The sequence below is a fragment of the Erinaceus europaeus genome, chromosome 15 (genome assembly GCF_950295315.1).
Source record: "Erinaceus europaeus chromosome 15, mEriEur2.1, whole genome shotgun sequence".
NCBI classification, from domain to species: Eukaryota; Metazoa; Chordata; class Mammalia; order Eulipotyphla; family Erinaceidae; genus Erinaceus; species Erinaceus europaeus.
In genome coordinates, this window is record NC_080176.1 from 24,653,471 (window position 1) to 24,681,256 (window position 27,786).

Here is a 27,786-nt window from a genome sequence, read left to right on the forward strand (position 1 = left end):
CGCTGTGCGTCCACCGCGACCGCCACCACACGGTCACTCGCCCACCGGACACGCGGCCATCCTCTCCCGCCACACGCGCCGGCCGGGCGTGCGCATGCGCAGCCCCCCCCCACCGCCACCGACGCGACGCGCAGGCGCCCTGGCCACTTCCGGGATCTGTCAGCCGCTCCCTTCCGGCCTCAGTCCGCCGCCCGCGCTGCCGGAGCCCGTTCGCGTCGACTGCCCAGAGTCCGCGAATCCGCCGCTCCGGACCCCCCTGGACCGCCCCGACCCAGGTAGGGGGCCGCCGGGTGGGGCTTCTGGCGCTGGCGGCCACGACGGCCTGGGATCAGGACCCTCGGGGGCGGAGGCGGCGGGGCCGGGAGACCGAGGGGCCTGAAGGGGGCGGGATCCCCGATCCTCCCGGGGAGGTGAGGAGGGGTCCCCGGCGGACAGGTTGCCTCTCTGCCGCTTTGCCAGCTCCAAACTCCGCCGGGGCCAGAATCCAGGCAGTCATTGTCCTTCCCACCCCCATGCATCCCCGTTGTGAGTTGCAAAACCGGTGACGGGGCAGCCCCCAGCCATCGCCCCTCAGCTGCGGTCGACTCGCCCACGGTGCCTGCGAGGGGCCCTGGCGGAGAAAGCCGCCCGCTTATTTCCCATTTACTATCCCCCAGGGGGATTCAAGGAAGACCCGCCCCCGCCCCTCCAGTTCTCTGTATCTTTTTTAAACTTTATTTTAATGAGAGAGAGACAGAGAAAGGCAGACAAAGCCCTGAGCCCTGCTCAGCTCTGGCTGATGGCGATCATGGGGTTTGAACCTGGGACCTCAGAGCCTCCGGCAGGAGAGTTTCTTTATAATATATCATTTATTTACTTAATGACAGAGATAGATGATGAGATGGATAGATGGATAGGAGAGAGGAAGAGAAAGAGCCCAGAGCCCCGCTCAGCCCTGGCTAATGGGGGTGCTGGGGCTTGAACCTGGGACCTCAGAGCCTCAGGTAGGAGAGGCTCTTGCAGAACCATGATGCTGTCTCCCCTGCCCTTTGTTTATGTATTAAACATTTTTATTTATTTTAATGAGGGCGACACAGAGAGCCCAGAGCCCTGCTTAGCTCTAGCTGATGGCGGTGCTGGGGCTGGGACCTGGGAGCCTCTGACTGGAGAGACTTTTGCAGAAGCATTGTGCTGTATCCCAGAGCAAGTGCACAGTCAACCTGCAAATAACATGGCTGCTTCTGGGCGTGGGGGTGGGGGGCACATCAGTCTCCATCCTCCCTGTCCCTCTCCCCCAGACTGGGGCGCCAGGAAAGGGTCAGATGCGGGTGGCCTGGGTCTACAGACACCATGGACGCTTGGTCAGTGCATCTGACAACCTGCCACCTTAAGCCATCTGTGGTCACGCGGCGGCCTTGGAGCCCAGAGGAGGTGCCAGCCCATTCGGTCTGCCTGCGCTCTTGTCTTCCTGACCTCCAGTTATCCTGGTACTGCCTTAAGTCTGGCAGTGTCACGTGGGCCCCAGGCTACTCCAGGTATCTTTAAAAAAGAGAGGGAGGGAGGGAGAGAATACCAGTTAGGAGAGTGCTTCTGCTCTTGGTCAAGGAGTGGCTGTAGCAAACTGGCTGCTCCCTACCGCAGTCTTCAGAGATGCCCCCTGATTAACACAAACATCAACAGGAGCTGGCAAACTCTCAACAGCCAGCTCGGAGGGATGGTGTCAGTATTTTGATTTAGTTCATTATGCCTGTCTTAAAGCAGATCCCGGGAGGCTGGGGCCAGCCATTGGAACCTGTCACTGAGCACTGGGGAGGGTGTGGTGACCTGCTCCGAGTACCTGGTGTTGCTGGGTTGGGTAATGAGAGCAATTAGAAGCTGGATGAATCACTGTCCTGAAAACGGACCCTGCTCAGGGAACCGAAAGTCCCACTTGTGTGAATACTTTCGAGCTCCAGGGCCGAGGATTTACAGCATGCTAGACAATTTCAAGTTCAGAGGGTAACTGGAGTCTGCTTTTAGGGATGCTTCCAACGCTTCAGGGCAGAGGGAGGAAGTGAACTCACTCGTCAGGCATCAGTTTTGGGGCTTAGCTCTGTACTACTTGCTTTTACTTGCTATGTCTCAGGGTTAGGGGGGAGTCCTACCAACAACCTGGAGTGTCAGTGGTACAAAAGTTTAGAGATATTGAGTGACTTGAGGATCTCAGCTTGTGTGTGTCAAAGCCAGGATTCAAACCCATGTTTGTTTGTTTGCCAGAACACCGCACAGATCAGGCTTATGGTGCTATGGGCGATTGAACCTGGGACTCTGGGGGCACAGGTATGAAAGTTCTTTGCGCACAAAGCACAAGAACCAGCATAAGGATCCCAGTTCGAGCCCCCAGCTCCCCACCTGCAGGGGGGTTGCTTCACAAGCGGTGAAGCAGGTCTGCAAGTGTCTTTCTCTCCCCCTCTCTGTCTTCCCCTCCTCTCTTCATTTCTCTCTGTCCTATCCAACAACAACAACAACAACTAAAACAACAAAACAACAAGGGCAACAAAAGGGAATAAATAAATGTTTTTTTTAAAAAGAAAGTTCTTTGCATAGCCACTGTGCTGTCTCCCCCACCCACGTGGCCCATGACTAACCAGATACGGAAAGACTGTACTCAGGGATGAGCAAGGAAGGGAGGTGGGGGCACAGGACGCCCCTGGAATCATACCATGTTATAAAGTATTATCACTCTCAGGGCTGGATATTGAAAGGTTATCAGGAGCTGAGGAGACAGCATAAAGGTTCTACAAAAGACTTTCTTTCATGCCTGAGTCTCCAATGTCCCAGGTTCAATTCCTGGCACTACTGTAAGCCAGAGCTGAGCAGTGCTTTGGCAAATAAATAAATAAATAAATAAAGACAAAAATAAAGTTAAAAAATAAAGTTAAAAGGTTATCAGTAAGAGCTAGTTAAGTTTCGTGTCCCCACCTTTCTCTTGGTCCCCTTTTCTCAACCCCATTGAAAGAATGAATCTTCAGGTTTCATAAATATTATTCACAGTTTAAAAATTATAATTATCACCCTATGACAGAACGTACAGAATTTTCCTTGGTACAAAATTCCAAGCTGTTATATCCTGCAGTCACTGCATTTGTGAGTACAAGCTGTGTTTACTGGCTGCATTATAAATTTGACAAGCATGGGTGTTGTCTCGGCCTACAAACTTAAAATAGCCCCATGATTATAAAAGAATCCCAGGTCTGAGTGTATGTCCAAATATGGAACTTGAGTGATATAGCAGAATTAGAAACAGACATTGAGAAGTAACCCTGCCCTGGTGTAGCTGGTTACCTCTTTGCAAGACTTTGTTGCACTGCTTAGAAAGCTGTTGCAGAATGAGAAAACCTTTGTCTCCAGCTGTTCCTTTTTAACAGTACATGAAGATTGTTCTTTTATGAAATTATTAATTTGCAGTCCAGATCTGTTCAGTTAACAAATGAGCCTATAAAATGTATCTTTTGAACTAAATTGCTTATAATTAGAGGCATTTGCACCACAGCATGTTATTTTAAATAGCTATAAGTAAAGCCTGTTGTGATAGGGCAGCATCTGATATCAGATGAAGAGAGTCATGCAGCAACAAGCAACTGGAAGTTGATTTAAAGACACAGATTCAGGGGCCTGAACCAGGTGACAAACCTGGCTAAGCGTACATATTACAGTGAGCAAGGACCCACGTTCGAGCCCCTGCTCCCCACCTACGGGGGGAAGCTTCATGAGTGAAGCAAGTACTGCAGGTGTCTCTCTCTTTATCCCCTCAATTTCTTTCTTTTTTAAAACTTTTTTTACATACATTCTATTTATTTTCCCTTTTGTTGTCCTTGTTGTTTTGTTTTGTAGTTATTGTTGTCGTTATTGATTTTGTCGTCATTGGATAGCACAGAGAGAAATGGAGGAGGGGAAGACAGAGAGGGGGAGAGAAAGACAGACACCTGCAGACCTGCTTCACCGCCTGTGAAGCGATTACCCTGCAGGTGGGGAGCCGGGGGCTCGAACCAGAATCCTTACGCCAGTCCTTGCGCTTTGTGCCATGTGCGCTTAACCTGCTGCGCTACCGCCCAGCTCCCATCAATTTCTATCCTATCAAATGAAGAAAGTAAAGACATAGATTAAACAAGTAAAGTGTTTAACCCGTGAGCACGAGGTCCTCGGTTCAATTCCCAGTATTGTGTATGCCAGAGTGCTTTGGTTCTCTCCCACTCACTCATTACTAAGTAAATTGAATTTAAAAATAAATTAAGAAGTCTTTTGGAGGCTGGCAAGATAGTGCATTTGCTTTGACGTGTGAACGACCCAGGTTGGAGCCCAGCCCCACCACACTGGAGGAAACTTTGGTGTCTTTCCCTCCATCCGTGTCTCTCCATCTGAAAAAGTTGGCCTAGAGCAGTGAAGCCAAGAGAGGAGTTTCCTAGGTGGAAAAATCACACAGCATTCGCACACCTGAGTCTCATGCTGGAGGCCCCAAAGTCCAAGGTTCAATCCCCAGCACTACAATAAACCATAGGTATCATTGCTCTCCTCTCTTATTATAATAAATAAGAAATGTTTTTTAATCTCATTTGAATTAATTGAAAAAAGTTTTTAATTTTCCAATCAATTTGTGAGTTGGAATTTGCTTTCTAGAACATGTAAAAAGAGTAGAATTAATGATCTCAGTATCTTTACTGTTGGACTAGAGTATGAGACACTGGCATTTCTTTGTTAGTCCAAGACATTGGGTGCTTTCTTGCTTGTTTAGCCTTTGGATTCCTTTATTATAACAATTAGCAGGGACATTTCTCCTGCTTCCCTCCATTTGTCTCACATCTATCTCCAGCCTGGGTTAACGTCAGCACTTGTCATTAAATGCATTGTGCCAGTGCCTCTTGGATATAATGCAATGAGGGGGGGCAAGTGCTGGAGGGTTTTTTTTTTTTTTTGGTTTTGTTTTTTAATAATGATTAACATACCGTACGGTAAGAGGGGTACAATTCCACACAATTCTTACCACCAGAGTTCCCTATCCCCTCCCCTCCATTGGAAGCTTTCCTATTCTTTATCCCTCTGCGAGTATGGACCCTGGATTGTTATGGAGTGCAGAAGGTGCTGATGCTTTTAGCCCAGTTACAGGTGGTGGATGGTTGCTTCCTCAAGCAGATCTAGATTTGGGTACCAGAGTTTTCACAAAGTCTTTGAGACAGGTTTTTTTTTTTTTTTTTCTTTCCCAAATCTTATTCTTTAATATATGTTATTCTGAAGTGACAATTATTCTGCCCCAAAAGGTAAGTGAAAAGATGTTTGACTGTGTTCAGGTCATGGCCTACTCCTGAGGGAGGAACTCAAAGTGAGGCTTCCACTGGTCAGAAAAGAGCAGGAAGGCTCCAGGACCTCACAGCATCATCCTCAGCATCAGGACTAGGGCTGCTGTACAGTCACCGTAAACGGTATTACTAGTAGTAGCAATAGAGCGTTCTTATTTGGTTCATACACATATGTTTTAAAAGCATCTACAAGGGTTATAAGCATATAAAATTCTAATACTGCTTAGCACAATAATGTCAGGTATGAAAAGTCATGATTTCAACAAATGTAGATTTAATTCTCAGCCTCTATTTAGAATCAAATGTATGAAATGATCTTTGTGGTATCTCTTATCTGAAAAGTGAACAGGGGAAACTGAGGGAAGGAGACCTAACATCCATGTGTCTGAAGCTTGGCTTTAATTCATGATTCCATGATCCATCCTTTTTTGGCAGAGAAATTGACGGGGAAGGGGATATACGGAGACAGAAAGACATCTGCAGACCTGCTTCACTGTTCATGAGCCACTCTTCCTGCAGGTTGGGAGCAGGGGCTCAAACTGAATCCTTTGCGCATGGTGATAAGTGTGCTTTACCAAGTGCGCCACCACCCGGCTCCTCTCCATGACCCCTTTCCATGCTAGCTTGTGCGTTGTGTATCCATATGCATCTGAAAACCAGAGTTTCCAAGGGTTTTTCCGTGAGCTTAGGTGGTGCACAGTACTGATCCAGAGGCACAGGCCACCTGTGATGCAGAGCCTGTGGACACATGGACAGCAGTAGAGTATAACACCTGTGCTGGCAAGGCAGTGTCATCACCAGGCTAATACCAGGAAAGTTGTTCATCACAGCACAGTCAATTGTGTGTGATGAACAACTTTCCTGGTCCTAGCTTGGTGATGACACATTCTGCCCTCTTCCGGGTTCACCCTAGGCCACCACTCAGTTTACCTGAGAATTCTAGACCTCCTGGTGGCATTCCCCTGTGCCGCTGCTTTAGGCTTGGAAGTGGGTGAATAACATGAGTCCACTTGACCCGGATGTCCAGAAGTCTGTGGTGATGCCAGGCTTCCTGGAAGCTGTGCAGTGGGCCCATTTGTCTTTCAGAGTACAGCAGCAGTGGGTGCCCTATAGACAGGTGAGAGGCAGGGAAGTGAAGCTGGAGACATTCGTTTCTGTTTGAAGTCATGCAGAAACCTCCAGGGATACATTAGACTGTTTAGGTGGATCACATGAATGAGAAGAGGCTACACGGGGCTGCTCATCATCTGTCTTTCTCCTCCTCTGGCAGAGGAAGGTGCCAGTCTATGGGGGTTTCTGCCTCAGGGCCCACACCAGGTTGTGCTTCTTTGTAACCTGGGCTTTGGCACTGCGGTGCTGCTCCCAGGCTTGGCAGCTGGCCGGGTCGCAACGCCACTGCTTGCGGGTCGACCACTCACCATGCACGTAGTAGCTATGCAGAAAGTGCCTAGCGCTTTGGCAGAGCTTCTGTTCCGTGTGGTAGGTCTCACAGGGGTGCAGTGGCTGCCATCTGCCTATGTTGGCCATGTCCACTTGACTCGAGACAGGTTTTTTTGTGTTTGTTTGTTTTAGTTTTTATTTATAAAAAGGAAGCACCAACAAAACCATAGGATAAGAGGGTACAACTCCACACAATTCTCACCACCAGAACTCCGTATCCCATCCCCTCCCCTTGATAGCTTTCCTACTCTTTAACCCTCTGGGAGTAATGACCCAGGGTCATTATGGGGTGCAGAAGGTGGGAGGTCTGGCTTCTGTAATTGCTTGCCCGCTGAACATGGGCGTTGACAGGTCGATCCATACTCCCTGCCTGTGGAGACAGGTTTCTTGTTCCCCCTAAGTTGGTGTATTTCAATTCTCTGCAACCCACATGAGTGAAAACATCCAGTAGTTTGTCTTTCACTTCTTTCCTTACTTTGCTAAGCATGATCACCTCAAGTTCTGTCCATTTCTATCCTGACAGACACATATCTTTTTTAATTGTAGTGTCCCATAACTTCTTCCTTTAAAATTTTTTTGTTTTGGGAGTCGAGCGGTAGCACAGAGGGTTAAGCACACATGGGTGTGAAGCTCAAATATCCCAGTTCAAGCCCCCAGCTTCCCATCTGTAGGGGAGTCGCTTCACAGGTGGTGAAGCAGGTCTGCAGGTGTCTCTCTTTCTTTCCCCCTGTCTTCCCCTCCTCTATTTCTTTCTGTCCTATCCAACAACGAAGACAGACATTAATAACTACAACAATAAAACAAGGGCAACAAAAAAGGAATAAATAAATAATTTTTTAAATGGGGATAGCCATTGTGGTGGCTATTATAAATTATAAAGTGGGGGAGTCGGGCGGTGGCACAGCGGGTTAAGTGCACGTGGTGCAGAGCAGTGCAGAGCGCAAGGACCAGCGTGAGGATCCCAGTTCCAGTCCCCGATTCCCCACGTGCAGGGGAGTCGCTTCACAGGTAGTGAAGCAGGTCTGCAGGTGTCTGTCTTTCTCTCCCCCTCTCTGTCTTCCCCATCTCTCTCCATTTCTTTCTGTCTGTCCAACAACAGCGACATCAATAATCATAGCAATGTTAAACAACAAGGGCAACGAAAGGGAAAATAAATAAATAATTTTAAAAAAAAAGAATTATAAATAAAGCTTTTTTTAAAAAAAAGAAAGGCACATGTTCTGGCTTTAACTGCTTATTTCTTTTGCGGTGTTAGTGACTTCTTTGCCCCTTTAAGCTGTAAATTAGATGTGGGTCATACTGGATTTAGAGTAAGTATGTTTGGCATATGAACGTTTCACAGGCAGGTTTGCAGGCTAGGTTGTTCCAACATCTGTGATAATACGTTTGCTCGAATGTTTAAGGTGACTGTCGGGCGGTTTTACTTTAAAAGCATAGTTTTCCTCTGATCATTAGTGAGTAAGCTGTGGAATGATAATTGGAGACTGTGAATGGCCTGTAGCCCAACAATCTTTGAGCCATGACATTCAACAAAATAAGCAATGCATTGGTGATTACAGTTTAACTGATTACGTTTGGCATTTACCTTTTTGAACTGTTTATTAGTGATTTAATAATAATTTTTGGGACTGTGGATTACAGTTCCACACTGCACCCACCACAGAAGTTCTGTGACCCACCCCCTGTCCACAACAGCTGCCAAAATTCTCACAGTCTTTGGTTGCCTTCTGTGCTTTAAATGCTTTTTTCCCCCCCATTGTTCATTGCAGTTTCCCACCCTTTGAAAACACTCAGAGAAATGTCCCTGCATCAGTTTTTGCTGGAGCCAATCACCTGCCATGCCTGGAACAGGGATCGTACCCGTAAGTGCACTACTAGCTTTTTTCCTTTTTTTTTTTTTTTTTTAACCAAAGCACTGCTCAGGTCTGGCTTATGGTGGTGCGGGGGGGATTGAACCTGGGACTTTGGAGCCTCAGACATGAGAATCTCTCTACATAACCATGATGTATTAGAATTTTATATGCTTATAACCCTTGTAGATGCTTTTAAAATATAGGGGCCAGGCAGTGGTGCACTGGGTCAAGTGCACATAGTACAAAGTGCAAGGACAGGCACAAAGATCCCCATTTGAACCCCGGCTCCCCACCTGCAGAAGGGAAACTTCACAAGAAGTGAAGCAGGTCAGCAGGTGTCTCTCCTCTCTCCCTCTCTATCTCCCCTTCTCAATTTCTTTCTGTCCTATCCAATAAAATGGGGGGAGGGGAATGGCCTCCAGGAGCAGTAGATTCATAGTGCTGCATCAAGCCCTAGCAATAGCCCTGGAGGCAAAAAAAAAAAAAATCCTTTTTTTTTTTTTACCTCCAGGGTTTTTGCTGGGGCTCAGTGCCTGCACCAGGAATCCACTGCTCCTGGAGGCCATTTTCCCCCCCTTGTTGCCCTTGTTGTTGTAGCCTTGTTGTGGTTATTATTGTTATTGTTGATGTCATTTGTTGTTGGATAGGACAGAGAGAAATGGAGAGAGGAGGGGAAGAGAAAGATAGACACCTGCAGACCTGCTTCACCACCTGTGAAGCGACTTCCCTGCAGGTGGGGAGCTGGGGCTCGAACCGGGATCCTTACACCAGTCCTTGTGCTTTGCGCCACATGTGCTTAACCGACTGTGCTATACTGCCCGACCCCCAAAAAAGTATGTTTTTTTACACTTGCAGAGGGACACTTCAGGAACTACAAAGCAGGTCTACAGGTATCTGTCTTTCTCCCTCTCTATCCCCCCATCCCTCTCAGTTTCTCTGTACTATCAAATAAAAATGGAAAGAAAGATGAAAATAATTCTTCAGGGGTAGACATCAGGAACCATTTCTGAAAACAGCTTTCCTGTTCCTTTTTAAAATGCCAACTGTGACACACTGCTTTTTTTTTTCATCGACAATTTCAGTTTGGGGTGTTAATGATTATATGATGTTTTTCTCCAGAAATCGCCCTCAGTCCCAATAATCACGAAGTTCACATCTACAAGAAGAATGGGAGCCAGTGGGTGAAAGCTCATGAACTTAAGGAGCACAATGGACACATCACAGGTAATGGGAAAACAGCCCAGACTTAGCACCCTGCCCTTTAAATAAATGGCCTAAAAATTGGTCAGGACATACTGAGTTCTCTTGGAAAAAGTTATAATAGTAATTTAGGGGATTTTTAAATGTTTTTTTAAAAATTTTATTTGTTTATTTACTTTTAATATTTATTCCTTTTGTTGTCCTTGTTGTATTGTTGTTGTTATTGATGTCATCATTTTTGGATAGGACAGAGAAATGGAGAGAAATGGGGAAGACAGAGAGAGGGAGAGAAAGATATACACCTGCATACCTGCTTCACTGCCAGTGAAGCTACTACCCTGCAGGTGGGAAGCCGGGGTTTGAACCCAGGGCTTGAACTGGTATCCTTACACCAGTCCTTGCACTTTGCGCCATGTGTGCTTAACCCGCTGTGCTACCAACCGACTCCCATAAAGTAGTTTTTTTAAGTGCTTCAAATCAGTGGTACACAGCACTCTGTAGTGTTATGGAAAGCGTGAAGCCTACTCTGAGAACTGAGAAAATGGGGAGCTGGGCATAGCTCAGCAGATTAAGCACACATGGCATGAAGCACAAGGACCAACACAAGGATCCTGGTTCCCGGTTCGAGCTCCCGGCTCCTCACCTATAGGGGTCACTTCACAAGCGGTGAAGCAGGTCTGCAGGTGTCTGTTTTCCTCTCCCCCTCTGTCTTCCCCTCCTCTCTCCATTTCTTTCTGTCCTATCCAACAACAGCAGTGATAACAATGACAACAATAATAACAAGGGCAACAAAAATGGGGAAAAATGGCCTCCAGGAGCAGTGGATTGTAGTACAGATACTGAGCCCCAACAATAAGGCAAAAAAAAAAAAAAAACTGATATTAGGTGAGAAAATGTGGAGAGCAAAAAACCAGACAGCATATTAGCTGTGTGGATCATGTAAGCCAAACTATTCCTTTGTGCTCAGGGAACACTGTCTTCCAGAAGATTCCTACATGTTGATTTTGGGGTGAAAAAGACATTCCACAGTCTTAAAAAGAACAAAGAATAGTACTAACGAATACCCAGATTCCTGCTACTCAGAATTAATAGCTATTTATCTTTTTAACCCCGTGCCAGGAAATTTAGGAAACCAAGATGTATTTGTGAGAAATAGTTTCCAGGTAATGATAAAATCCCCTCTTCACCACCCAGCCTTCTTCTCTTCCCCAGAAGGCAATCTGTCAATTGACATGACCTTATCCCATTCTAGTTTTTGTCCTTGAGCATACGAGTGCATAACTCCAGGGGAGAAGCCGTCTGTAGGCCTCTTGGCTACTCTTTTTAAGTCTTGCCTAAGTGGCATGGCATCATCATGCGTGACTTGCAGCTGGCTTTTTGCATTCCACGCTGAAACCATTTCACATTGGTTTCTAAAATCCTCTTCATGCCATTTGGCATTCATCAGATGACAGGCTGTCCCCAGTTTTTCCCTATTGCCTCGAGGCACTTGTCAGGCTCCCCATGCACAGAGACTCGTCCACCACACACCTTCAGCTTGGCTCATCACCCTTCCGATGCCCTCACCCCAATGCTTTGCATGGAGGCGCTGATTCCCACATCCACACACAGTTGATGTGGTCAGACTGATGAGTGAGAGGAGGCATCTTCCTAAGTTATATTTCCTGATTTCTTTTTTTATAACTTTGCTGTTCTTGCCATTTTCCATTTGAGCTTTGGGAAAATGACCTGTGGAAATCTGACTCCTCAAGCATTGAGTCCACGACAGATTCCTGGAAGTACATTAATTTCAGATATATATAAATTATTGGATAGAGACGGAAGGATCGAGGGAAGGGGGAGATACAGAGAGGATAAGAGGGGCCAGGTGGTGGCACACCTAGTTGAGCACACATGTCACAATGCACAAAGACCCAGGTTCAAGCCTCTGGTCCCCACCTGCAGGGGGAAAGCTTTACGAGTGGTGAATCAGGGCTACAGGTGTCTCTCATTCTCTCTCCTCCCTTACCTCTTGATTTTCTGGCTGTCTCTATCCAATAAATAAAGATAATAAAAAAACTTCAAAGAGAGGATAAGAGACACCAGTAGCTCTGCGTCACCACTTATGAAGCTTCCCCCCTGCAGGTGGGGATAGGGGGCTTGAGCCCAGGTCCTTGCATATGCGCTCAACCAGGTACACCACCACCTGGCCCCAGTACATTGACTTCTGTCTTTGACACACTGTCAGTGAGGAGGTGGGCAGAGGTGGCAAGCAGCAGTGCTGAGTTTTAGTAAGCATACGTCAAGCACAGGCAGAGGAATCAGAGGTTCAAACAGAGAGTTTTTGCAATGGCTTTCAGAATACAGTGAGCCAAACCCCTAGCATCAGATTTCACAAGAATGTGCTGCTTTATAGTTCAGTCATTTGGCTATTTAAAATGCATGTGCAGCTGTTTACTTACTGCTGCCCTTTTTTTTTTTTTTCTATTGTCTTTATTTATTTATTTATTGGATAGAGACATCCAGAAATCAAGAGGAAAGGGGGAGATAAAGAGTGAGAGAGACACCTTCAGCCCTGCTTCACCACTGTCAAAGCTTTCCCCCAAACCCAGGTCCTTGCACATTGTAACAGGTGCACTCAACCAGGTGCGCCACCATCCAGGCCCCTTACTGCTACCTTCAGAAAGAACACTTACTCTTTGAGCCTTACTCCCACAGTTTCTTTATCCTATTTTCTGGCACTTGCTTTAAACCATTTGGCTAGGCACATGGAACTAATTTTCCATAGCTTTTCAGTGACAAATTCTTCTGCAGTCGTAGGTCTCTCTTCTCCTCATAATGCTATTTGCACTTAAATGACGGAAAAGCAACTTACAATGATTTTTTTTCTCTTTCTTTCTTGTTCGTTTTCAATTAAGCCCTGGAATTTTACTTCTAATCCCTCAATCTACTGATGAGCTTAAAGATATCCTTCTCCCTTGGAGTCGGGCGGTAGTGCAGTGGGTTAAGTAAGCACAGTTGGCGCAAAGCGCAAAGACGAGCATAAAATATCCTTCTCCCAAACAGGAAAGTGGCATTTTGATCCTCTGCATACTTTGTATTCTACGTTCCACTTTGATTTGTACGTGAGACTGGTGGGTGCAGGGAACCGGCCAACTGACTGCGGGGCTGAACCAGCTCCAAAGAAAGACCCTTCATTTCCATTCCTGTGTAATTGCTTTCCTACGACCTGTTTTTTCCTACTAAGTTTGGCCGATTTTTTAATGTCTTTTTCCCAATGGCCTTATAACCTAAAAAAAGGGAACACTTATATTTTAGGTTGGAATTTTACCATTTGGAAATACTTTTAAATGAGTAAGTGATAAGATGAAAGACCAAAGAAATAGAAAAGAAAAAAAAAAGTGAAATATTTAGTTACCTCCTTTTTCTCCCCTGCTTCTCTTCTAGAATCTGTTGAACTTGGGCCTACTTTCTTTTTTTTTTTTTTAAAGAATTTGTATTTATTTTTTATATTTATTTATTTATTTTCCCTTTTGTTGCCCTTGTTGTTTTATTGTTGTAGTTATTATTGTTGTTGTTATTGATGTCATTGTTGTTAGATATAACAGAGAGAAATGGAGAGAGGAGGGGAAGACAGAGGGGGGAGAGAAAGACACCTGCAGATGCTTCACCACCTAGGAAGCGACTCCCCTGCAGGTGGGGAGCCAGGGGCTTGAACCGGGATCCTTAGGCCAGTCCTTGCACTTTGCACCACGTGTGCTTAACCCGCTGCACTACTGCCTGACTCCAGGGCCTAGTTTCTGTCCAAATGTCCAAAACACTTTATTTAGATCTGGGGGAAAAAAAATGGTGTTGGAAAATATCTAAATATAACTGACTGTAGATGAAGGGTCATTTTCTCAAATAATAACTACAGAGGTTGGGGGGAGTACCTTCTAAAGCTTCTAAAAGAAAGACTAGTCAGTACTAAAAAGAGTTTGGCGATTACCAAAGGGATATCAGAACCCTGGAGTATTTGTTGTTTCTTGTTTTATGAGAGAGAAGAGGAAGAGAAAGAGAACCATAGCATCACTCTGGCATATATGCTGCTGGGGATTGAACACAGGACCTCATGCTAGAAAGTCTAACAATTTATTCACTCTACCATCTCCCAGACCACATGGTGTTTGTTTTTAATGTGAATCTATTCTCCTATGTTAAATATGTGTTTATCTGTTCTTTATAGGACAGAGAGAAATTGAGAGGGGAGGCAGAAATGGAGGGGAGGGGGAGAGAGACCTGCAGCATTTTCAACAGTTGTGAAGCTTCCCCTCTGCAGGTGAATTCTAGAGGCTTGAAACCAGGCCCTTGCACATAGTAACATGTGTGTTCAATTGGGTGCACCACTTCCCAGCCCCCTGTGTTAAATGTTTTATTACCATCTCCTTTTAGGGCTAGAGAGATACTCAGTGTTAGAGCACCAGACTTTCATGCCTGAAGCCCAGCCATCCCAGATTCAATCCCCCACACCACTGTATACCAGAACTGAGCAATGAACTGGTGCTTTGCTGCCCCCAGTGGACAATTTTTATTTCTTTTCTTTCTTCCAGTTTCCTTCCTTCTTCCTATCCAAAATTTGATTCCCCCACAGAGTATAGCCAAAGTGATGCCCTAGTTCTCTTGCCCCTCTCTCTTTCTAATTCATAAATAAATTGAAAGGAAGGAAAGAAGGAGAAAGAAATATGCTTGGTCTTCAGTCCTCTTTCTAGCATAGAACTTTTTTTTTTTTTCCTCCAGGGTTATTGCTGGGCTCGGTGCCTGCACCATGAATCCACCGCTCCTGGAGGCCATTTTTTTTCCCCCTTTTGTTGCCCTTGTTGTAGCTTCGTTGTGGTTATTATTATTGCCCTTGTTGACGCAATTCGTTGTTGGATAGGACAGAGAGAAATGGAGAGAGGAGGGGAAGACAGAGAAGGGGAGAGAAAGATAGACACCTGCAGACCTGCTTCACCGCCTGTGAAGCGACTCCCCTGCAGGTGGGGAGCCGGGGGCTCGAACCGGGATCCTTAGCGCTTTGCGCCACATGCGCTTAACCCACTGCGCCACCGCCCGACCCCCCAGCATAGAACTTTTAAAACCCCTTACAAATTACTCACTGGGTGAGCACCATTGAAAGGTCTTTTGTTGTGTTAATGAGGTGGCCTTTGAAATGCACCTGAGGACGGGGTACTTATGGCCAGTGGAGTCAGTTGCCTCATCAGTGCTGGGATTTTGAGTCCCACTCTCACTTTCCAGACAGACAGCAGCTGAGTCAATCACCTGTGGCCAGTGATTTCATCATTGCTGCCTGTGTGATGGGACTTCCATAAAAACCTAAAATGGCAGGGTTAAGAGAACTTCGTGCTTGGTAGACATTGGATTTGGGGAGGACAGCCTGCCTGGAGAAGGCCTGAGGCTCTGGGCCCCTTGTCTGTGCCTTACCTTATACCTCTCTTCCATCTAACTACGCTTATACCACATCATAAAAAGCCAGTGATCTAACAAGTAAAATGCTTCCTGAGTTCTGTCTGCTGCTCTAGCAGAAGAACCAAACCGAAGCAAGAAAGTGATTGTAGGTCCTTCTGACTCACAATCAAAAGCCCAGAGGGTAGCTGGTTTGAGATTTGACATCTGAAGTTGGGGGGACAGGAACAGTCTGTGGGGGTGAACCATTTACCTGTGGCACGTGACAGTATCTGCAGGCAGATGGTGTCAGAAGAGAGTGGAGTGGTAGGCTACCTGGCCAGTACCTCAAGAGTTGCTGTTGTGTGAGCAGACACACTCACAGACACGTACATACAAATTCTCGGATTGGACACCAGCAGAAATATATCATGAATCAGCTTCTAGTTTCCACTCTATAGACTGAAAAGTTTTTTTTTTTAAATATTTATTTATTCCCTTTTGTTGCCCTTGTTGTTTTATTATTGTAGTTATTGTTGTTATTGATGTTGCCGTTGTTTGATAGGACAGACAGAAATGGAGAAAGGAGGGGAAGACAGAGAGGGAGAGAGAAAGATAGATACCTGCAGACCTGCTCCACCACCTGTGTAGGGACTGCCCTGCAGGTGGAGAGCCAGGGGCTCGAACCAGGATCCTTAAACCGGTCGTTGCACTTTGTGCCACGTGTGCTTAACCCGCTGTGCTACCGCCGGACTCCCGAAAAGTATTTTTATTCACTTGTATTTTGTAGTAGTTGGAAATCACATAGCACACTTTCAGTTAGTACTATGGAATGAGGTCTGTTCACAAGTTCAGAAAGCACCAGAAGAGAACCCTAGGTTCAGACCAACACCGGAGGAGGCTCGATTGCTGTGGTATCCCTCTCTCTGAAATAAAAAAAGAGTGGGGAAGAGGGCAGTGAAATCACCCATACTCAGGATGACCCTAGCTTGGGGGGAGGGAGGATGAACCAAGTTACTCTCAGGAAAAATATCGAAGATGGAAGAAAATATAATTGAAACCTTTGGATGCAGGAGTGGAGGGACCAGCCTATTCACCTCACGGAGGACCCTGAAATGCAGGGACTTTGCAGGACATATTCTGTGTCTGCCTGTGGTGATGATATGGGCAGGGGAAGAAGGAACCCAGCCAACCCTGTAGCTTTGTGCCAGAGCTCACCTTGTCAGTTGTCACAGCTCAGGAAAGCAAACACACATCTCATCTGCAGGAATTGACTGGGCTCCCAAGAGCGACCGCATCGTCACTTGCGGGGCAGACCGCAACGCCTATGTCTGGAGTCAGAAAGATGGTGTGTGGAAGCCAACCCTGGTCATCCTGAGAATTAATCGCGCTGCCACTTTTGTCAAGTGGTCCCCGCTCGAGAACAAATTTGCTGTGGGGAGTGGAGCACGACTCATTTCCGTTTGCTACTTCGAGTCCGAAAATGACTGGTAAGATGCCTCTGAACGTGTGTTGTTTCTCTGTAAGTACGTGTTTGGACTGCCATGTTCTGAGTCTCTTCTTGAAGCACTGAGTGAATGCTTATTTTTCCCTGAATGTCTCCATGTTCTGAGAGAGCTCTTTCTTTATTACCTGCATCTAAGTCAAATCTCACTCTTTTCTCATATTAATGTGGAGCTGTGATTTCCATGTTCCAATCTCCTAACTTGTTTTTTCTCTTGAGTTGCAATACTCTTCTTAGCTGCACTAAGTTGCTGTTTTTTGCAGTTCATTATGGCTATCTCCTTCAAATGTCTAGGATTCTTGTAGATAACAGTGTTGTCTTTAAAGTTTATTTGCCAACCAAAGCTGTGTTTTTGTGTAATATTTACTTATTTAAACCAGTGAAGTAAAAATCGACCAAAGCAGCCTAGGAGATGGCTCAGTGAGTACTTCCATCCAGAGCATCACATGTGCCAGACTGATGCTCTCATTCTTCCTCTCTCTCTCTCTCCCTTCTCTCTCTCATTAGTAAATAGATAAATCTTTAAAAAAAAAAAAAAAAAAAAAGTTAGGTCAGGGAAATAACTCAGTCTGTTAGAGGACATATATGCTTGAGGCCCCAGAAGTTCCAAAATCCCAAGTTCAGTCCCTGGCACTACCTTAAGCAGAGCTAAGCAGTGCTCAGGTTCTTATTCTCTTTCTCTCCTCTCTCTCTCCCTCTCTCTCTCTCTCTCTCACTCTCTGTCTCTCTCCCCTTCTGCCTCTTTCATAATAAACTACTTAAATTTTAGGGGGAAATAACCAGAATCTTGGAAATTCAATTAGGCTGTTGGTATATATGTCACTTATAGCTGAGCCAGTCACAGCTGGAATACAGCGGTTAGTTTTAACTGCTCCTTCCTGTTTGTTTGATCAGAGAACAGCACTGATATGCCTGGCACGCAGTCCGAAGGGGCAGTGAGTACCCCTCAGGAATTGCCATTTAGTAGGAAACGGCAGTGTGTGTATTATATTTGCACTAAAAATAGAGAACACTTTCATCTTTGTGTTAGTGTTACTATTTGGTTTCTGTTAAGACAGTGAAAGGAAGGGGTTACCATACTACACTTTGCAATTTAGTAGATCTCCATAACTTTTGATTATCTGGAAAGACTGAATTTCTAAGAGAGTTGAATTATGAATTCAAGACATGCATTTTTCTCTCGAGTATGTCTGCAGGCCTGTGGAATGCTGCCTGTTAAAAATAAGTTGAAGGCTGACTATGAAGACTAGATGAGAAACAGCTTTTCTTCCTCAGCAGCCTTCAGTCTCATGGCTATTCACATCTTTATTGGAAGATAGTCTTGACAAGCTAGAGAGCTAGCACAGATGTAGTGCTCAGGACTTGGATTTAAGAGGTCCCAGGTTCAATCCCTGGCACAGCAAATGCTAGTGCTGAGTGAGCAACTACATTGTAAAGCAGGTCAGAAGGTTGTCTCTTTCAGAATGATTTTTGTGTTTGTTTTTATATAGGTTCCTGAGAGGAAAATTCCCGATAAATGGACTTTAGCTTCAAGGACAGGCTCATTGTTAAGTCTGTTAGGTCCAGAACTCCAGAATGTGATTGATTTCTATACAAGTTTGAAAGCAGAAATGGAATTCTTTGAACCAAAATAGTAATCTTAGACATGAATAAATGTTCTGAGTGAAGCTAGAGAGTTAGAAACTAATCCCCAACAAGAGGCTTTGCTAATTTCTTGATTGTGATTTCTCTAGGGGGACAAACATTAAAAAGATAATGTAACTTCAGAGACCCAGATAGGAAACTGAACTCAACACTCAAGTTTAATCCAACGTCACCGGATATTTATAATGAAAATCCCAAGTCATTTCAAACCTCAATTTTTCTTTCCAAAGTTAATGTCACACATAATCTAAAGCCCCGTGGGGGCAATACCAGAGTCAGTTCATCAACTTGTTAGTGAGCTTTTTCCTGGTATAGCTGGAACAGCTCAGAACCAGCCACTCTGCCAAGAATGTCAAAGCCTAAAAGCCAGAAGCGAAAAGACCAGCTAGAGTCCTTTTTCCAGACTCCTGTTAGAAATGAGCCTCCTTGGGAGTCAGGCGGTAGCACAGCAGGTTAAGCACAGGTGGCACTAAGCACAAGGACCAGTGTAAGGATCTCGGTTCGAGCCCCCGGCTCCCTACCTGCAGGGGAATTGCTTCACAAGCAGTGAAGCAGGACTGCAGGTGTCTTTCTCTCCTTCTCTGTCTTCCCCTCCGCTCTCCATTTCCCTCTGTCCTATCCAACAACAACGACATCAATAACAACAACAACTACAACAGTAAAACAACAAGGGCAACAAAAGGGAATAAATAAATAAATATTTTTAAAAAAAAAAAAAGAAAGAAAGAAAGAAAGAAATGAGCCTCCTCTCTGGCAAGAGCTCCATAGCCCCACGAGAACTACACTCAGCTGTGTTCTTCCAAGCCACATAACAGGTTGTCTGGGGACTGTTATTGATGCCTGAGGGAACTAAGATGGACATTCTCCTTTTGTAGGTGGGTCAGCAAGCACATTAAAAAGCCGATTCGCTCCACCGTGCTCAGCTTGGACTGGCATCCCAACAATGTACTGCTGGCAGCGGGCTCCTGTGACTTCAAGTGCAGGTGGGAACTCGTGAGAAACAGGAGACTCGAGCTGTCCAGGGCTCATCTTGCACCAAACACACCTAAGGCTCCTTCTGCAAAGCACTGTGCTAGGAACTCAGATGAAGGTGACCTAGGAAAAGAGTTAGGAGCTGGGGGGTGGTGCACCCAATTGGGCACATGCATTACCATGCACAAGGGTCCAGGTTCAAGCCCCCAGCCCTCCCTGCAGGGGGAAGGGGACACTTCACAAGTAATGAAGCAGAGCTGCAGGTCTCTCTATGTCCTTCTCTATCTTCCTGTCTCCCCACACACACACACATACATACACAGTGCATCACTCTAGCACATGCAGTGCTGAGGATCAAACTCAGGGCCTCATGCCTGAGAGTCCAGTGCCTCATCCACTATGCCACCTCCCAGGCCTCAATTCAGAACTTGTTGAAAAGAAGCTGTACGGAGTAGTAGCTGTGCTTAGGTGTGGGTTTCCAGCTGACTTTTCATCCCTCCTACTTCTCAACTTTGGGTCAAAAGTCAAGGACTCTCAACTTCATGGAAACCAAGAAAGAAGCTAAAAGGACCACCTTCACCTCAAACTGTTCCCACCACAGAGGTCGACAGAGGGTCACCAGAACCAAGCCTCCATCTACCCACTTTTCCACTGCTTTCTGCAGCTTTCTTTTTAACAGGGTTGATACCTGCCATTGGTTTGTTAGAAGGAGACAGGTGGCACAAAGCACAAGGACCACCATAAGGATCTTGGTTCTAGCCCCCAGGTCCCCACCTGCAGGGGAGTCACTTTACAAGTGATGAAGCAGGTCTGCAGGTGTCTTTCTCTCCCTCTCTCTGTCTTCCCCATCTCTCTCCATTTCTCTCTGCCCTATCCAACAACAACATCATCAATAATAACAATAAAACAACAAGAGCAATAAAAGGGAATAAATAAATATTTAAAAAAAAAAAAAAGACAAAGAAAAAGAAAACAGACCAGGACATCACTCTGGGCACTTGCGATGCCAGAAATTGAACTCAAGCTTTGAGAGTCCAACACTTTACCCACTTCTCCACCTCCCAGAACTCTGCCCAGAGTAGACTTTTTTTTTTTTAGATATAGGATGAGATACAGAAAGGAGGAGAGATGCCACAGTACTTTTTTTTTAATTTTAGATAGAGACAGAAATTGAGAGAGGTGTTCTGGGGGGTCGGGGGTACTCAGGTGCACGATGCTGGAGGGGGACCTAGACGGGCGGGGGGGGGGGAGTGTTTTGCAAAAAGCTGAGAAATTTGATACAGCTGTATTTACTATAAACTATTAATCCCCCCCAATAAGAAAAAAGAGGAAGAAAGTGGGAGGGAGAGAGAAAGAGACCTGCAGCCCTGCTTCGTTGCTTATAAAGCTTCTCCCTGAAGGTGAGGGCTGGGAGCTTGAACCCAGTCCATTGTGCACTGTAATGCGTGCACTCAGCTAGGTATCAGTACTGCACCACTCTTGAAGCTTCCCCTCTGTGTGGTGCTCCCATGTAGTGGCTGGGGGCCTGAACCTGGTCCTCACACCGGGTAAAGTGAGCGCTCTACCTTCTGAAGTCCCTGCCCAATCTCTCTGCTTTCTGTGGTCTCTTCTCCACACAGCTACTCCCATTGACTCTCTCCCCGTGCTCCTGCCTCACAGAGTGTTTTCTGCCTACATCAAGGAAGTGGACGAGAAGCCTGCCAGCACACCCTGGGGTAGCAAGATGCCTTTCGGCCAGCTGATGTCTGAGTTTGGTGGCAGTGGAGCTGGTGGCTGGGTGCACGGCGTCAGCTTCTCCGCCAGTGGCAGCCGCCTGGCCTGGGTCAGCCACGACAGCACCGTGTCTGTGGCCGATGCCTCCAAAAGCGTGCAGTAAGTACCTGCCTCCCAACTAGGGGGCTGGGTGGCCGGTACTCCCCTCTCACCTGCCCTTCCCTGGGCAGAAGTACAGGACACAGCCGAGGCCACCCCACCCCCATACCACCAGAACCTCACAGCAACCTTCAGAGTCACAGAATACACAGATTACATCAGAGGACCTTTCAAAGAAGTCTCTCTCAGAAACTTTTTTTTTTAATTTTTTAACCAGAACACTATTCAGCTCTGGCTTATGGTGATGCAGGGGATTGAACCTGGGACTTTGGAGTCTCAGGCAGGAGAGTCTGTTTGCATAACTGCCAATCCCTGTTCGGGCGCCATTTGCCGGTCTAGCTTCACGGGCAAGAGACAGATGACCAGGGACTCATGGCTGAGCTGGGAAGCAGTATCTCTTTATTCATGTGGAACGCAGCGCAATCTAAGCTATCGCTAATCACAATCCTGTTCTTATATATTTTGAGGCTGAAGTGTCAGGTCCGAAGAGGATGTACGTAGGATAGGGGGTGGGGAGAAGGAAAAAACGTGCAAAACAGTGAGGATTAAACCAATGCCCTGGAGGCAGGGTGGTGCTTAGTTAACAGTGGTTATGTAAATAGAATACAGTGTTAAGCAGGGGGGATTAAACCAATGAAACAGAAGGGGTCTTAGAAGCAGAATTTAGAAGCAGACCAACACATAACCATTATGTTATCTACCCTCCACCCTAGAAACATTTCTTAACAGTTTATTTTGGACAGAGACAGAGAGTGGGGAGGTAGAAGGGGAGACAGAGAGTGAGAGACACCTGCAGCTCTGCTCCAGCGCTTATGAAACTTTCACTCTGCAGGTGGGGTCTGGGGGCTTGCAAAGATAGGTGGGCTCTGAGGCGGAGGGTAGATAGCATAATGGTTATGCAAACAGACTCTCATACCTGAGACTCCAAAGTCCTAAAAGTTTTTTTGTTTTTTTTTTTAAAGTGGTCCGGGAGGTGGTGCAGTAGTAAAGCTTTGGACTCTCAAGCATGAGGTCCCGAGTTCAATCCCCAGCAGCACATGTGCCAGAGTAATGTCTGGTTTTTCCTCTCTCCTATCTTTCTCATAAATAAGTCTTTTTAAAAAGTGGGGGGAGTCAGGTGGTAATGCAGCGGGTTAAGCACATGTGGCGTGAAGCACAAGGACCCGAGTAAGGATCCCAGTTTGAGCCCCCGGCTCCCCCACCTGCAGGGGAGTCGCTTCACAGGCGGTGAAGCAGATCTGCAGGTGTCTGTCTTCCTCCTTCTCTGTCTTCCCCTCCTCTCTCCATTTCTCTCTGTCCTCTCCAACAACAGTGACATCAGTAACTACAACAATAAAACAAGGGCAACAAAAGGGAATGAATAAAAAAAAATAATCTTTTAAAAAAAAGATGGGCGGACTCTGGGTGGCAAAAGGAATGTGGAGCACAGGCTACCTGGGGAGTGAGATGTGGGGCAGTTTGTCACGAGTGGGGGGGTCTTTTGGGGGGAAGGTGGAGCACAGGCTCAAGGGAGGCCTGTGCTTTTGCCTGAGAAGCCTGAACGCCTAGTGGGGGGCTCCTTTTAGAAAGAAGCGTGGGGTTACACTGTCGGGGCTGTGAGAAGGGGTCCTTTTTCCTCTTCTGTACCCATAAAGAAGCTGTGAGTCTTATTTCATCTCTGCTCAACAAGTCATCCTGTATCCAGGGTCTCCACTCTGAAGACAGAGTTCCTGCCCCTCCTGAGCGTCTCATTTGTCTCAGAGAACAGTGTGGTGGCTGCCGTAAGTACTGCTCTCCAGCTTTCCTCAGGCCACGAGCCGTGTTGAGTCCTGCAGGCCAGGAACAATGTCAGCTCTGTGACTGTTCAGTACAACAGCCCTTCAGAAGGAGCAGGGCTCCCAGGGACACCTGCAGTGGGAAGCAGCAAGTAGAGGGGCAGATGGCGGGCAGCCACCCTCTGGTGCTGACTGATCTCTCCTCCCAGGGCCACGACTGCTGCCCGATGCTCTTTAACTATGACGACCGTGGCTGCCTGACCTTCGTCTCCAAGCTCGACATTCCGAAACAGAGCATCCAGCGCAACATGTCAGCCATGGAACGCTTCCGCAACATGGACAAAAGAGCCACAACCGAGGACCGCAACACAGCCCTGGAGACACTGCACCAGAACAGCATCACGTAGGTGCCGCCCAGCCGCAGGGCCTCTCTGTGTAGCTAGTGACCAGGCTGCCCTTCCTCCCCTCGTGGCGTGGGTGAGAGAATTGTGTCCTGAGCCCAGAGCCAGAGCTCTGGTGTCCAATTGGTGGCACTGAGGTGCCCCACCATGTCAGCCTGCCCTTCAGGGCTCAGGTGAGACAGGCACTGCCCATCAGAGCAGCCTCTTTGTCAATTTGTGTTCTCAAAAACAAGAAACTGGGGATTCTGAGCCTGCAGCTTTGGAGTCTTCTAGCATATCCACTATGCTATCTCCCTGGCTTTCGGGTATTTTCCATGGGTGATTTCATATCTGACTTTCCATATATCGTTATATATGATAAGGGACCTGTGCTTTGTACAAAAAGTTTGGCTTGACTTTCTTAAGCTAGAGAAAAGGTGAAATGTGCTTGAAGGAGTGTGTTCAGAGTTGGCTGTCGTAGAATCTTCTCTTCCTGATTAAACCTTTTGTTGTTCTGAGACTTTTTGTTGTGGGAATGATGACTGGAAGAATAGCGAACTCTGTATACTTTCTCTTTGTGGGCTGTGCTCTTCATGTCCAGCCAAGGCCACTTAGAATAAGCTGGAAATGTCTGCTCTTGTTGAGAGCTGGGAATGTGAAGGCATAGTGGAACTGTTCCACATTCTTCAAGTTTCTGTCTCAGATGACTTGTAGAATTCTTCCACCTCTATGCAGATTCTGAGAATCTGAGGTTAAATGTGAAATGAGATTATGAGAATCTGAGGTTAAATGTGAAATGCGATGGGCATGTGAATGTCCGTTTGCAGCTATTCTGTTCTCTCTGCTGGCAAGCCTGCAGGTTAACTAGCTTACTCTGTCAAGCACCAGACAGTAAGCATTTCTTAACATATACCATTTGAGGAGAGGACAACACTTCAGCACATGTGATAAGAGAACTCAAACTTGGGACCTCATGCTTGAGAGTCTAACACTTGACCAACTGTGCCACCTTCTGGGCTGCTGTGGGCATTTCAGGCTTTGACAGATTACCCAGTCTCCTTCCCCCTAAGCCCAGCATTGGGCACAAAAGCAGCCAGGGCCAGAGCACCTGAGTGAGATCGGCTATGTCTCTGTCACACTGAATAGATAGTAAGATTGAATCTCACACAATGTTCACATGCTGATATCATTGACCTCTTTCCACTGTTTTCCAAACATTGAGAAATTGTAGAAGCTATTCTTAGGTCCAAGACCTTATAGTATGCCATCCCTTCCTCCCTAGGAGGATAAGTTCTAGACTTTTCAGAAGAGAAAAAAACATAGTCTGAGCTGTGGCAGTGAGTGATGTGTCTGAAAGCTGTTCAGACAATGAGACAAGTTGTTTCATCTCTCCTCACCTCTTTGCCAGGTTGGAATCTCGTGGCTGCCAGTTATCATCAGTTTCAGATGTTTAGAGACCTCAGTTTCTGTGCCAGGGCTGTCTTGGTGACTTCTGAGGGGTTTGGGAGCCAGTTAGATCTCGCTTCATCATGACTCTGGCTTAAAACAGAGAAATAGTGGTCCGGGAGGTGGCACAGTGACATGGATTTGAACTCTCAAGCATGAAGTCCCGAGTTTGATCCCCGGCAGCACATATGCCAGAGTGATGTCTGGTTCTTTCTCTCCTCCTCTCTTTCTCATAAATAAATAAAATCTATTTAAAAAAATTTTTAAAGGGTGGAGGGTAAATAGTATAATGGTTATGCAAACAGACTCTCATGCCTGAGGCTCCAAAGTCCCAGGTTCAATCCCCCGCACCACTATAAGCCAGAGTTGAACAGTGCTCTGGTTAAAAAATAAATAAATAAATAAATAATAAATTAAAAAAAAAAAAGACAAATAGTTTCCACTTCTTCTCTGACCATGTTGCTCCCCGGCTGGTCCTCCTTATCCATATCCCCCTAGTCAGTACAGCTCCCGCACGTCCCCCTCACCCTTGAGGTAATAAAACACATACACTAGATAAATAAAAGATAAAAGCGTGGTCCGGGAGATGGTGCAGTGATAAGGCTTTGGACTCTCAATCATGAAGTCCCTAGTTTGATCCCTGGCAGCACATGTGCCAGAGTGATGTCTGTTTCTTTCTCTCTCCTCCTGTCTTTCTCATAAATAAAATCTTTAAAAATAAGTAAATAAAAGCAACTGTATCCACCTGTGTTCTGAGTCAGACTGCTGCAGCCCAATGCCGCCAGACGACTTAATGTCTGGAGTTGATACTTCATTTCCTCCACGTCAACCCCTGCCCCTCACCCCCCCACCCCCACCCTTCCCCGCCCCCCATTAGGAAGGTTGTGGCTTAGTCCCTCTGCTTGTTTTCAGTCAGGTGTCTATCTACGAGGTGGACAAGCAAGACTGTCGCAAATTTTGCACTACTGGCATTGACGGAGCCATGACAATTTGGGACTTCAAGGTATTTTCTTCCTTTCAGAACAAACTTTGTATAAGTTTGTGTGTGCATGTTGCGGCGGGGGGGGATATTTCTTGAGCTTAGTAGAACACGCACTTCTAGATGTCCATTTATCCTTTAAGGGAAAATCAGGTGTTACGGTCCTTGTGTTGGACACATGTCTAGGTTTGACTCTGTAGATAAATATATATATATTTTTAAAAGATTGCTTTTTGTGGTCCGGGAGGTGGCTCAGTGGTAAAGCTTTGGACTCTCAAGCATGAGGTCCCAAGTTCCCGGCAGCACATGTGCCAGAGTGATGTCTGGTTCTTTCTCTCTCCTCCTATCTTTTTCATAAATAAATAAAATCTTTAAAAAAAAAAAAAAAAAGATTGCTTTTCAGTAGAGGCACAGGTGACACTGAGGACTCAACACAGGCCCTTGTGCATAGAAGTCCTACATTGTACCCACTGACCCATCTCTCTGGCCGCTCTAGAAATCTCTTTCTATGGTTTACATAAATGAATTAAATCAGTATTTACTGGTCCCTGCTGGGTGCCAGCCGTGGTGCTCAGTACTGGGGATTTTGAAGCCTCATGGCCTTTGAGGGGTTGGTCTGGTAGAGAGAGTTGTGGGTGAGGAGAGGAGAGGAGCCAAGTCTGTGTTGTCCATTAGGAGTTTGGACGATGGGGAAGAGGCTGTACCTGTGCTGTGTCTGCAGATATGGGAACATGTGGGGTGCTGGCTAAGGTGCGGGTCCTGGGGAGGTGAAGCTCAAAGGGGTCGGGGCCAGGTCAGGGACTGAGGGGAGCTGGTCTGGACTAGAGAGGGGAAACACCAAGCCCTGGGCTCCAGGCAGAGTTGAGCCCCTTGCACAGAGATGAGGAAGTGACCCCCAGTTGTGATAGGAAGCATGTCTTTCATCACTCCCTGCCCATGCACCCACTATGCCATCTCCCCCTCTCTGGGCCAAATATGAAGAACGGAAAAAGCCTCCAGAACACTCTTTGGAGAAACGGTCTTCCTGCAAAAGCCTCTCCCCCTTTTCACCTCCTTGGGCTTCATGTCCTGGTTGTCCCGGCCTCATGTCATCAGAGCCACCATGTAGTCCAGGTTCTTTTCTCTCTTCCTGCGCCTCCAAAGTAGGAAGTAAATCAGTGTGACCATCTCTCAGACCCACTTGGCTCTAAGCCCCTGCCCTGTGGTGGCCCACAGAAACTAGGGGTGCCTGCCACTCAGGCGCGCAGTGCAGTGTGGGACAGAAACTAGGGACATGCACACAGCGACTTATCCTCAGTAAGGCCCAGTGACACAGGGACTGTGGGCTCCCAGGTGAGTGTACCCACCGGCCTATGGCACACACGGCTGGCAGCACCAGAGGTCCAGGAAGAGTGTATCTGTGGGTCCAGACCCTGGAGTGGTTATAATATAGTGGGGGGCATCAGAATGTGTAAAGTCCTTAGTAACATGGCTGTCTTCCTGCCTTTACTCAAGACCTTGGAGTCTTCCATCCAGGGCCTCCGGATAATGTGAAGCTGAACGAGCCTCCTGGGACAGCAGGACAGACTGACGGGCTCCCACAGATGGCACCCCGCCACCTGCATGTCGGTGAGGAGAGCCAGCTGCCAGAAACACTGCAGACTCGGCATGCCGACACCATGCTCTTGTCTGCAGATCATGGGTGAAAGTGTTGGTTTTTGTTTTGTTTTCTTCTTTCAAACAGCAGTGATCTGCAGTTTTTCGTTTTTGTTTCTGCTATTTCATTCCATTCTTCTTGACCAAAGCGTCTCTTTAAGTAGTTGATTATGAAAAAGTGTCACACTAACTTAAAGGAAAGGGTGGGGAAGTGTGTAAGTTGTCTGCTAAAAAATTAAAAAGGCTGAATGTGGCTTTGGTTCTGTTCTTTAAATCTTTCCATTCTTTTATAGAAAAATATGGGTAAATTCTAAGTCGTATCTTAGACCTTTGGTTTTTTTTTATTTTAACAATTTATTTGTTTTTTAAAATATTTTATTTATTTATTAAAGAGA

At 46.4% G+C, this 27,786-nt stretch overlaps 2 protein-coding genes across 3 annotated transcripts; one reads left to right on the forward strand and one right to left on the reverse strand.

Annotated features, from left to right (window-relative positions):
* Window positions 1-118: 118 nt before the first annotated feature.
* On the forward strand, window positions 119-27,644 carry ARPC1A (actin related protein 2/3 complex subunit 1A). Of its 2 annotated transcripts, none has more exons than XM_060173363.1 (10): window positions 119-275; window positions 8,522-8,614; window positions 9,725-9,829; window positions 16,473-16,695; window positions 19,229-19,336; window positions 20,985-21,197; window positions 22,867-22,957; window positions 23,161-23,354; window positions 25,690-25,780; window positions 27,251-27,644. In XM_060173363.1, exons 2-10 carry the CDS (start codon window positions 8,551-8,553, stop codon window positions 27,287-27,289), a joined length of 1,128 nt encoding a protein of 375 aa, XP_060029346.1. In that variant the 5' UTR covers window positions 119-275; window positions 8,522-8,550; the 3' UTR covers window positions 27,290-27,644. The 2 variants fall into 2 exon arrangements, with proteins under 2 accessions (XP_060029346.1, XP_007536337.1); XM_007536275.3 differs by having other exon boundaries at window positions 22,882-22,957.
* Window positions 5,084-7,259, reverse strand: LOC132533137 (UPF0545 protein C22orf39 homolog). Its single transcript, XM_060173382.1, has one exon. It carries the CDS (start codon window positions 6,837-6,839, stop codon window positions 6,597-6,599), a length of 243 nt encoding a protein of 80 aa, XP_060029365.1. The 5' UTR covers window positions 6,840-7,259; the 3' UTR covers window positions 5,084-6,596.
* Window positions 27,645-27,786: the final 142 nt, after the last annotated feature.

What these genes read in the sequence shown, in the direction of transcription:
- LOC132533137 (XM_060173382.1), bottom strand. Translation starts at nt 6,839, where the DNA reads ATGGCCAACATAGGCAGATGGCAGCCACTGCACCCCTGTGAGACCTAC.
- ARPC1A (XM_060173363.1), top strand. Translation starts at nt 8,551, where the DNA reads ATGTCCCTGCATCAGTTTTTGCTGGAGCCAATCACCTGCCATGCCTGG. An exon ending in TTCGAGTCCGAAAATGACTG is followed by an intron (nt 16,696 to 19,228) that starts GTAAGATGCCTC and finishes CTCCTTTTGTAG; the next exon opens with GTGGGTCAGCAAGCACATTA. An exon ending in AGAACAGTGTGGTGGCTGCC is followed by an intron (nt 22,958 to 23,160) that starts GTAAGTACTGCT and finishes CTCTCCTCCCAG; the next exon opens with GGCCACGACTGCTGCCCGAT.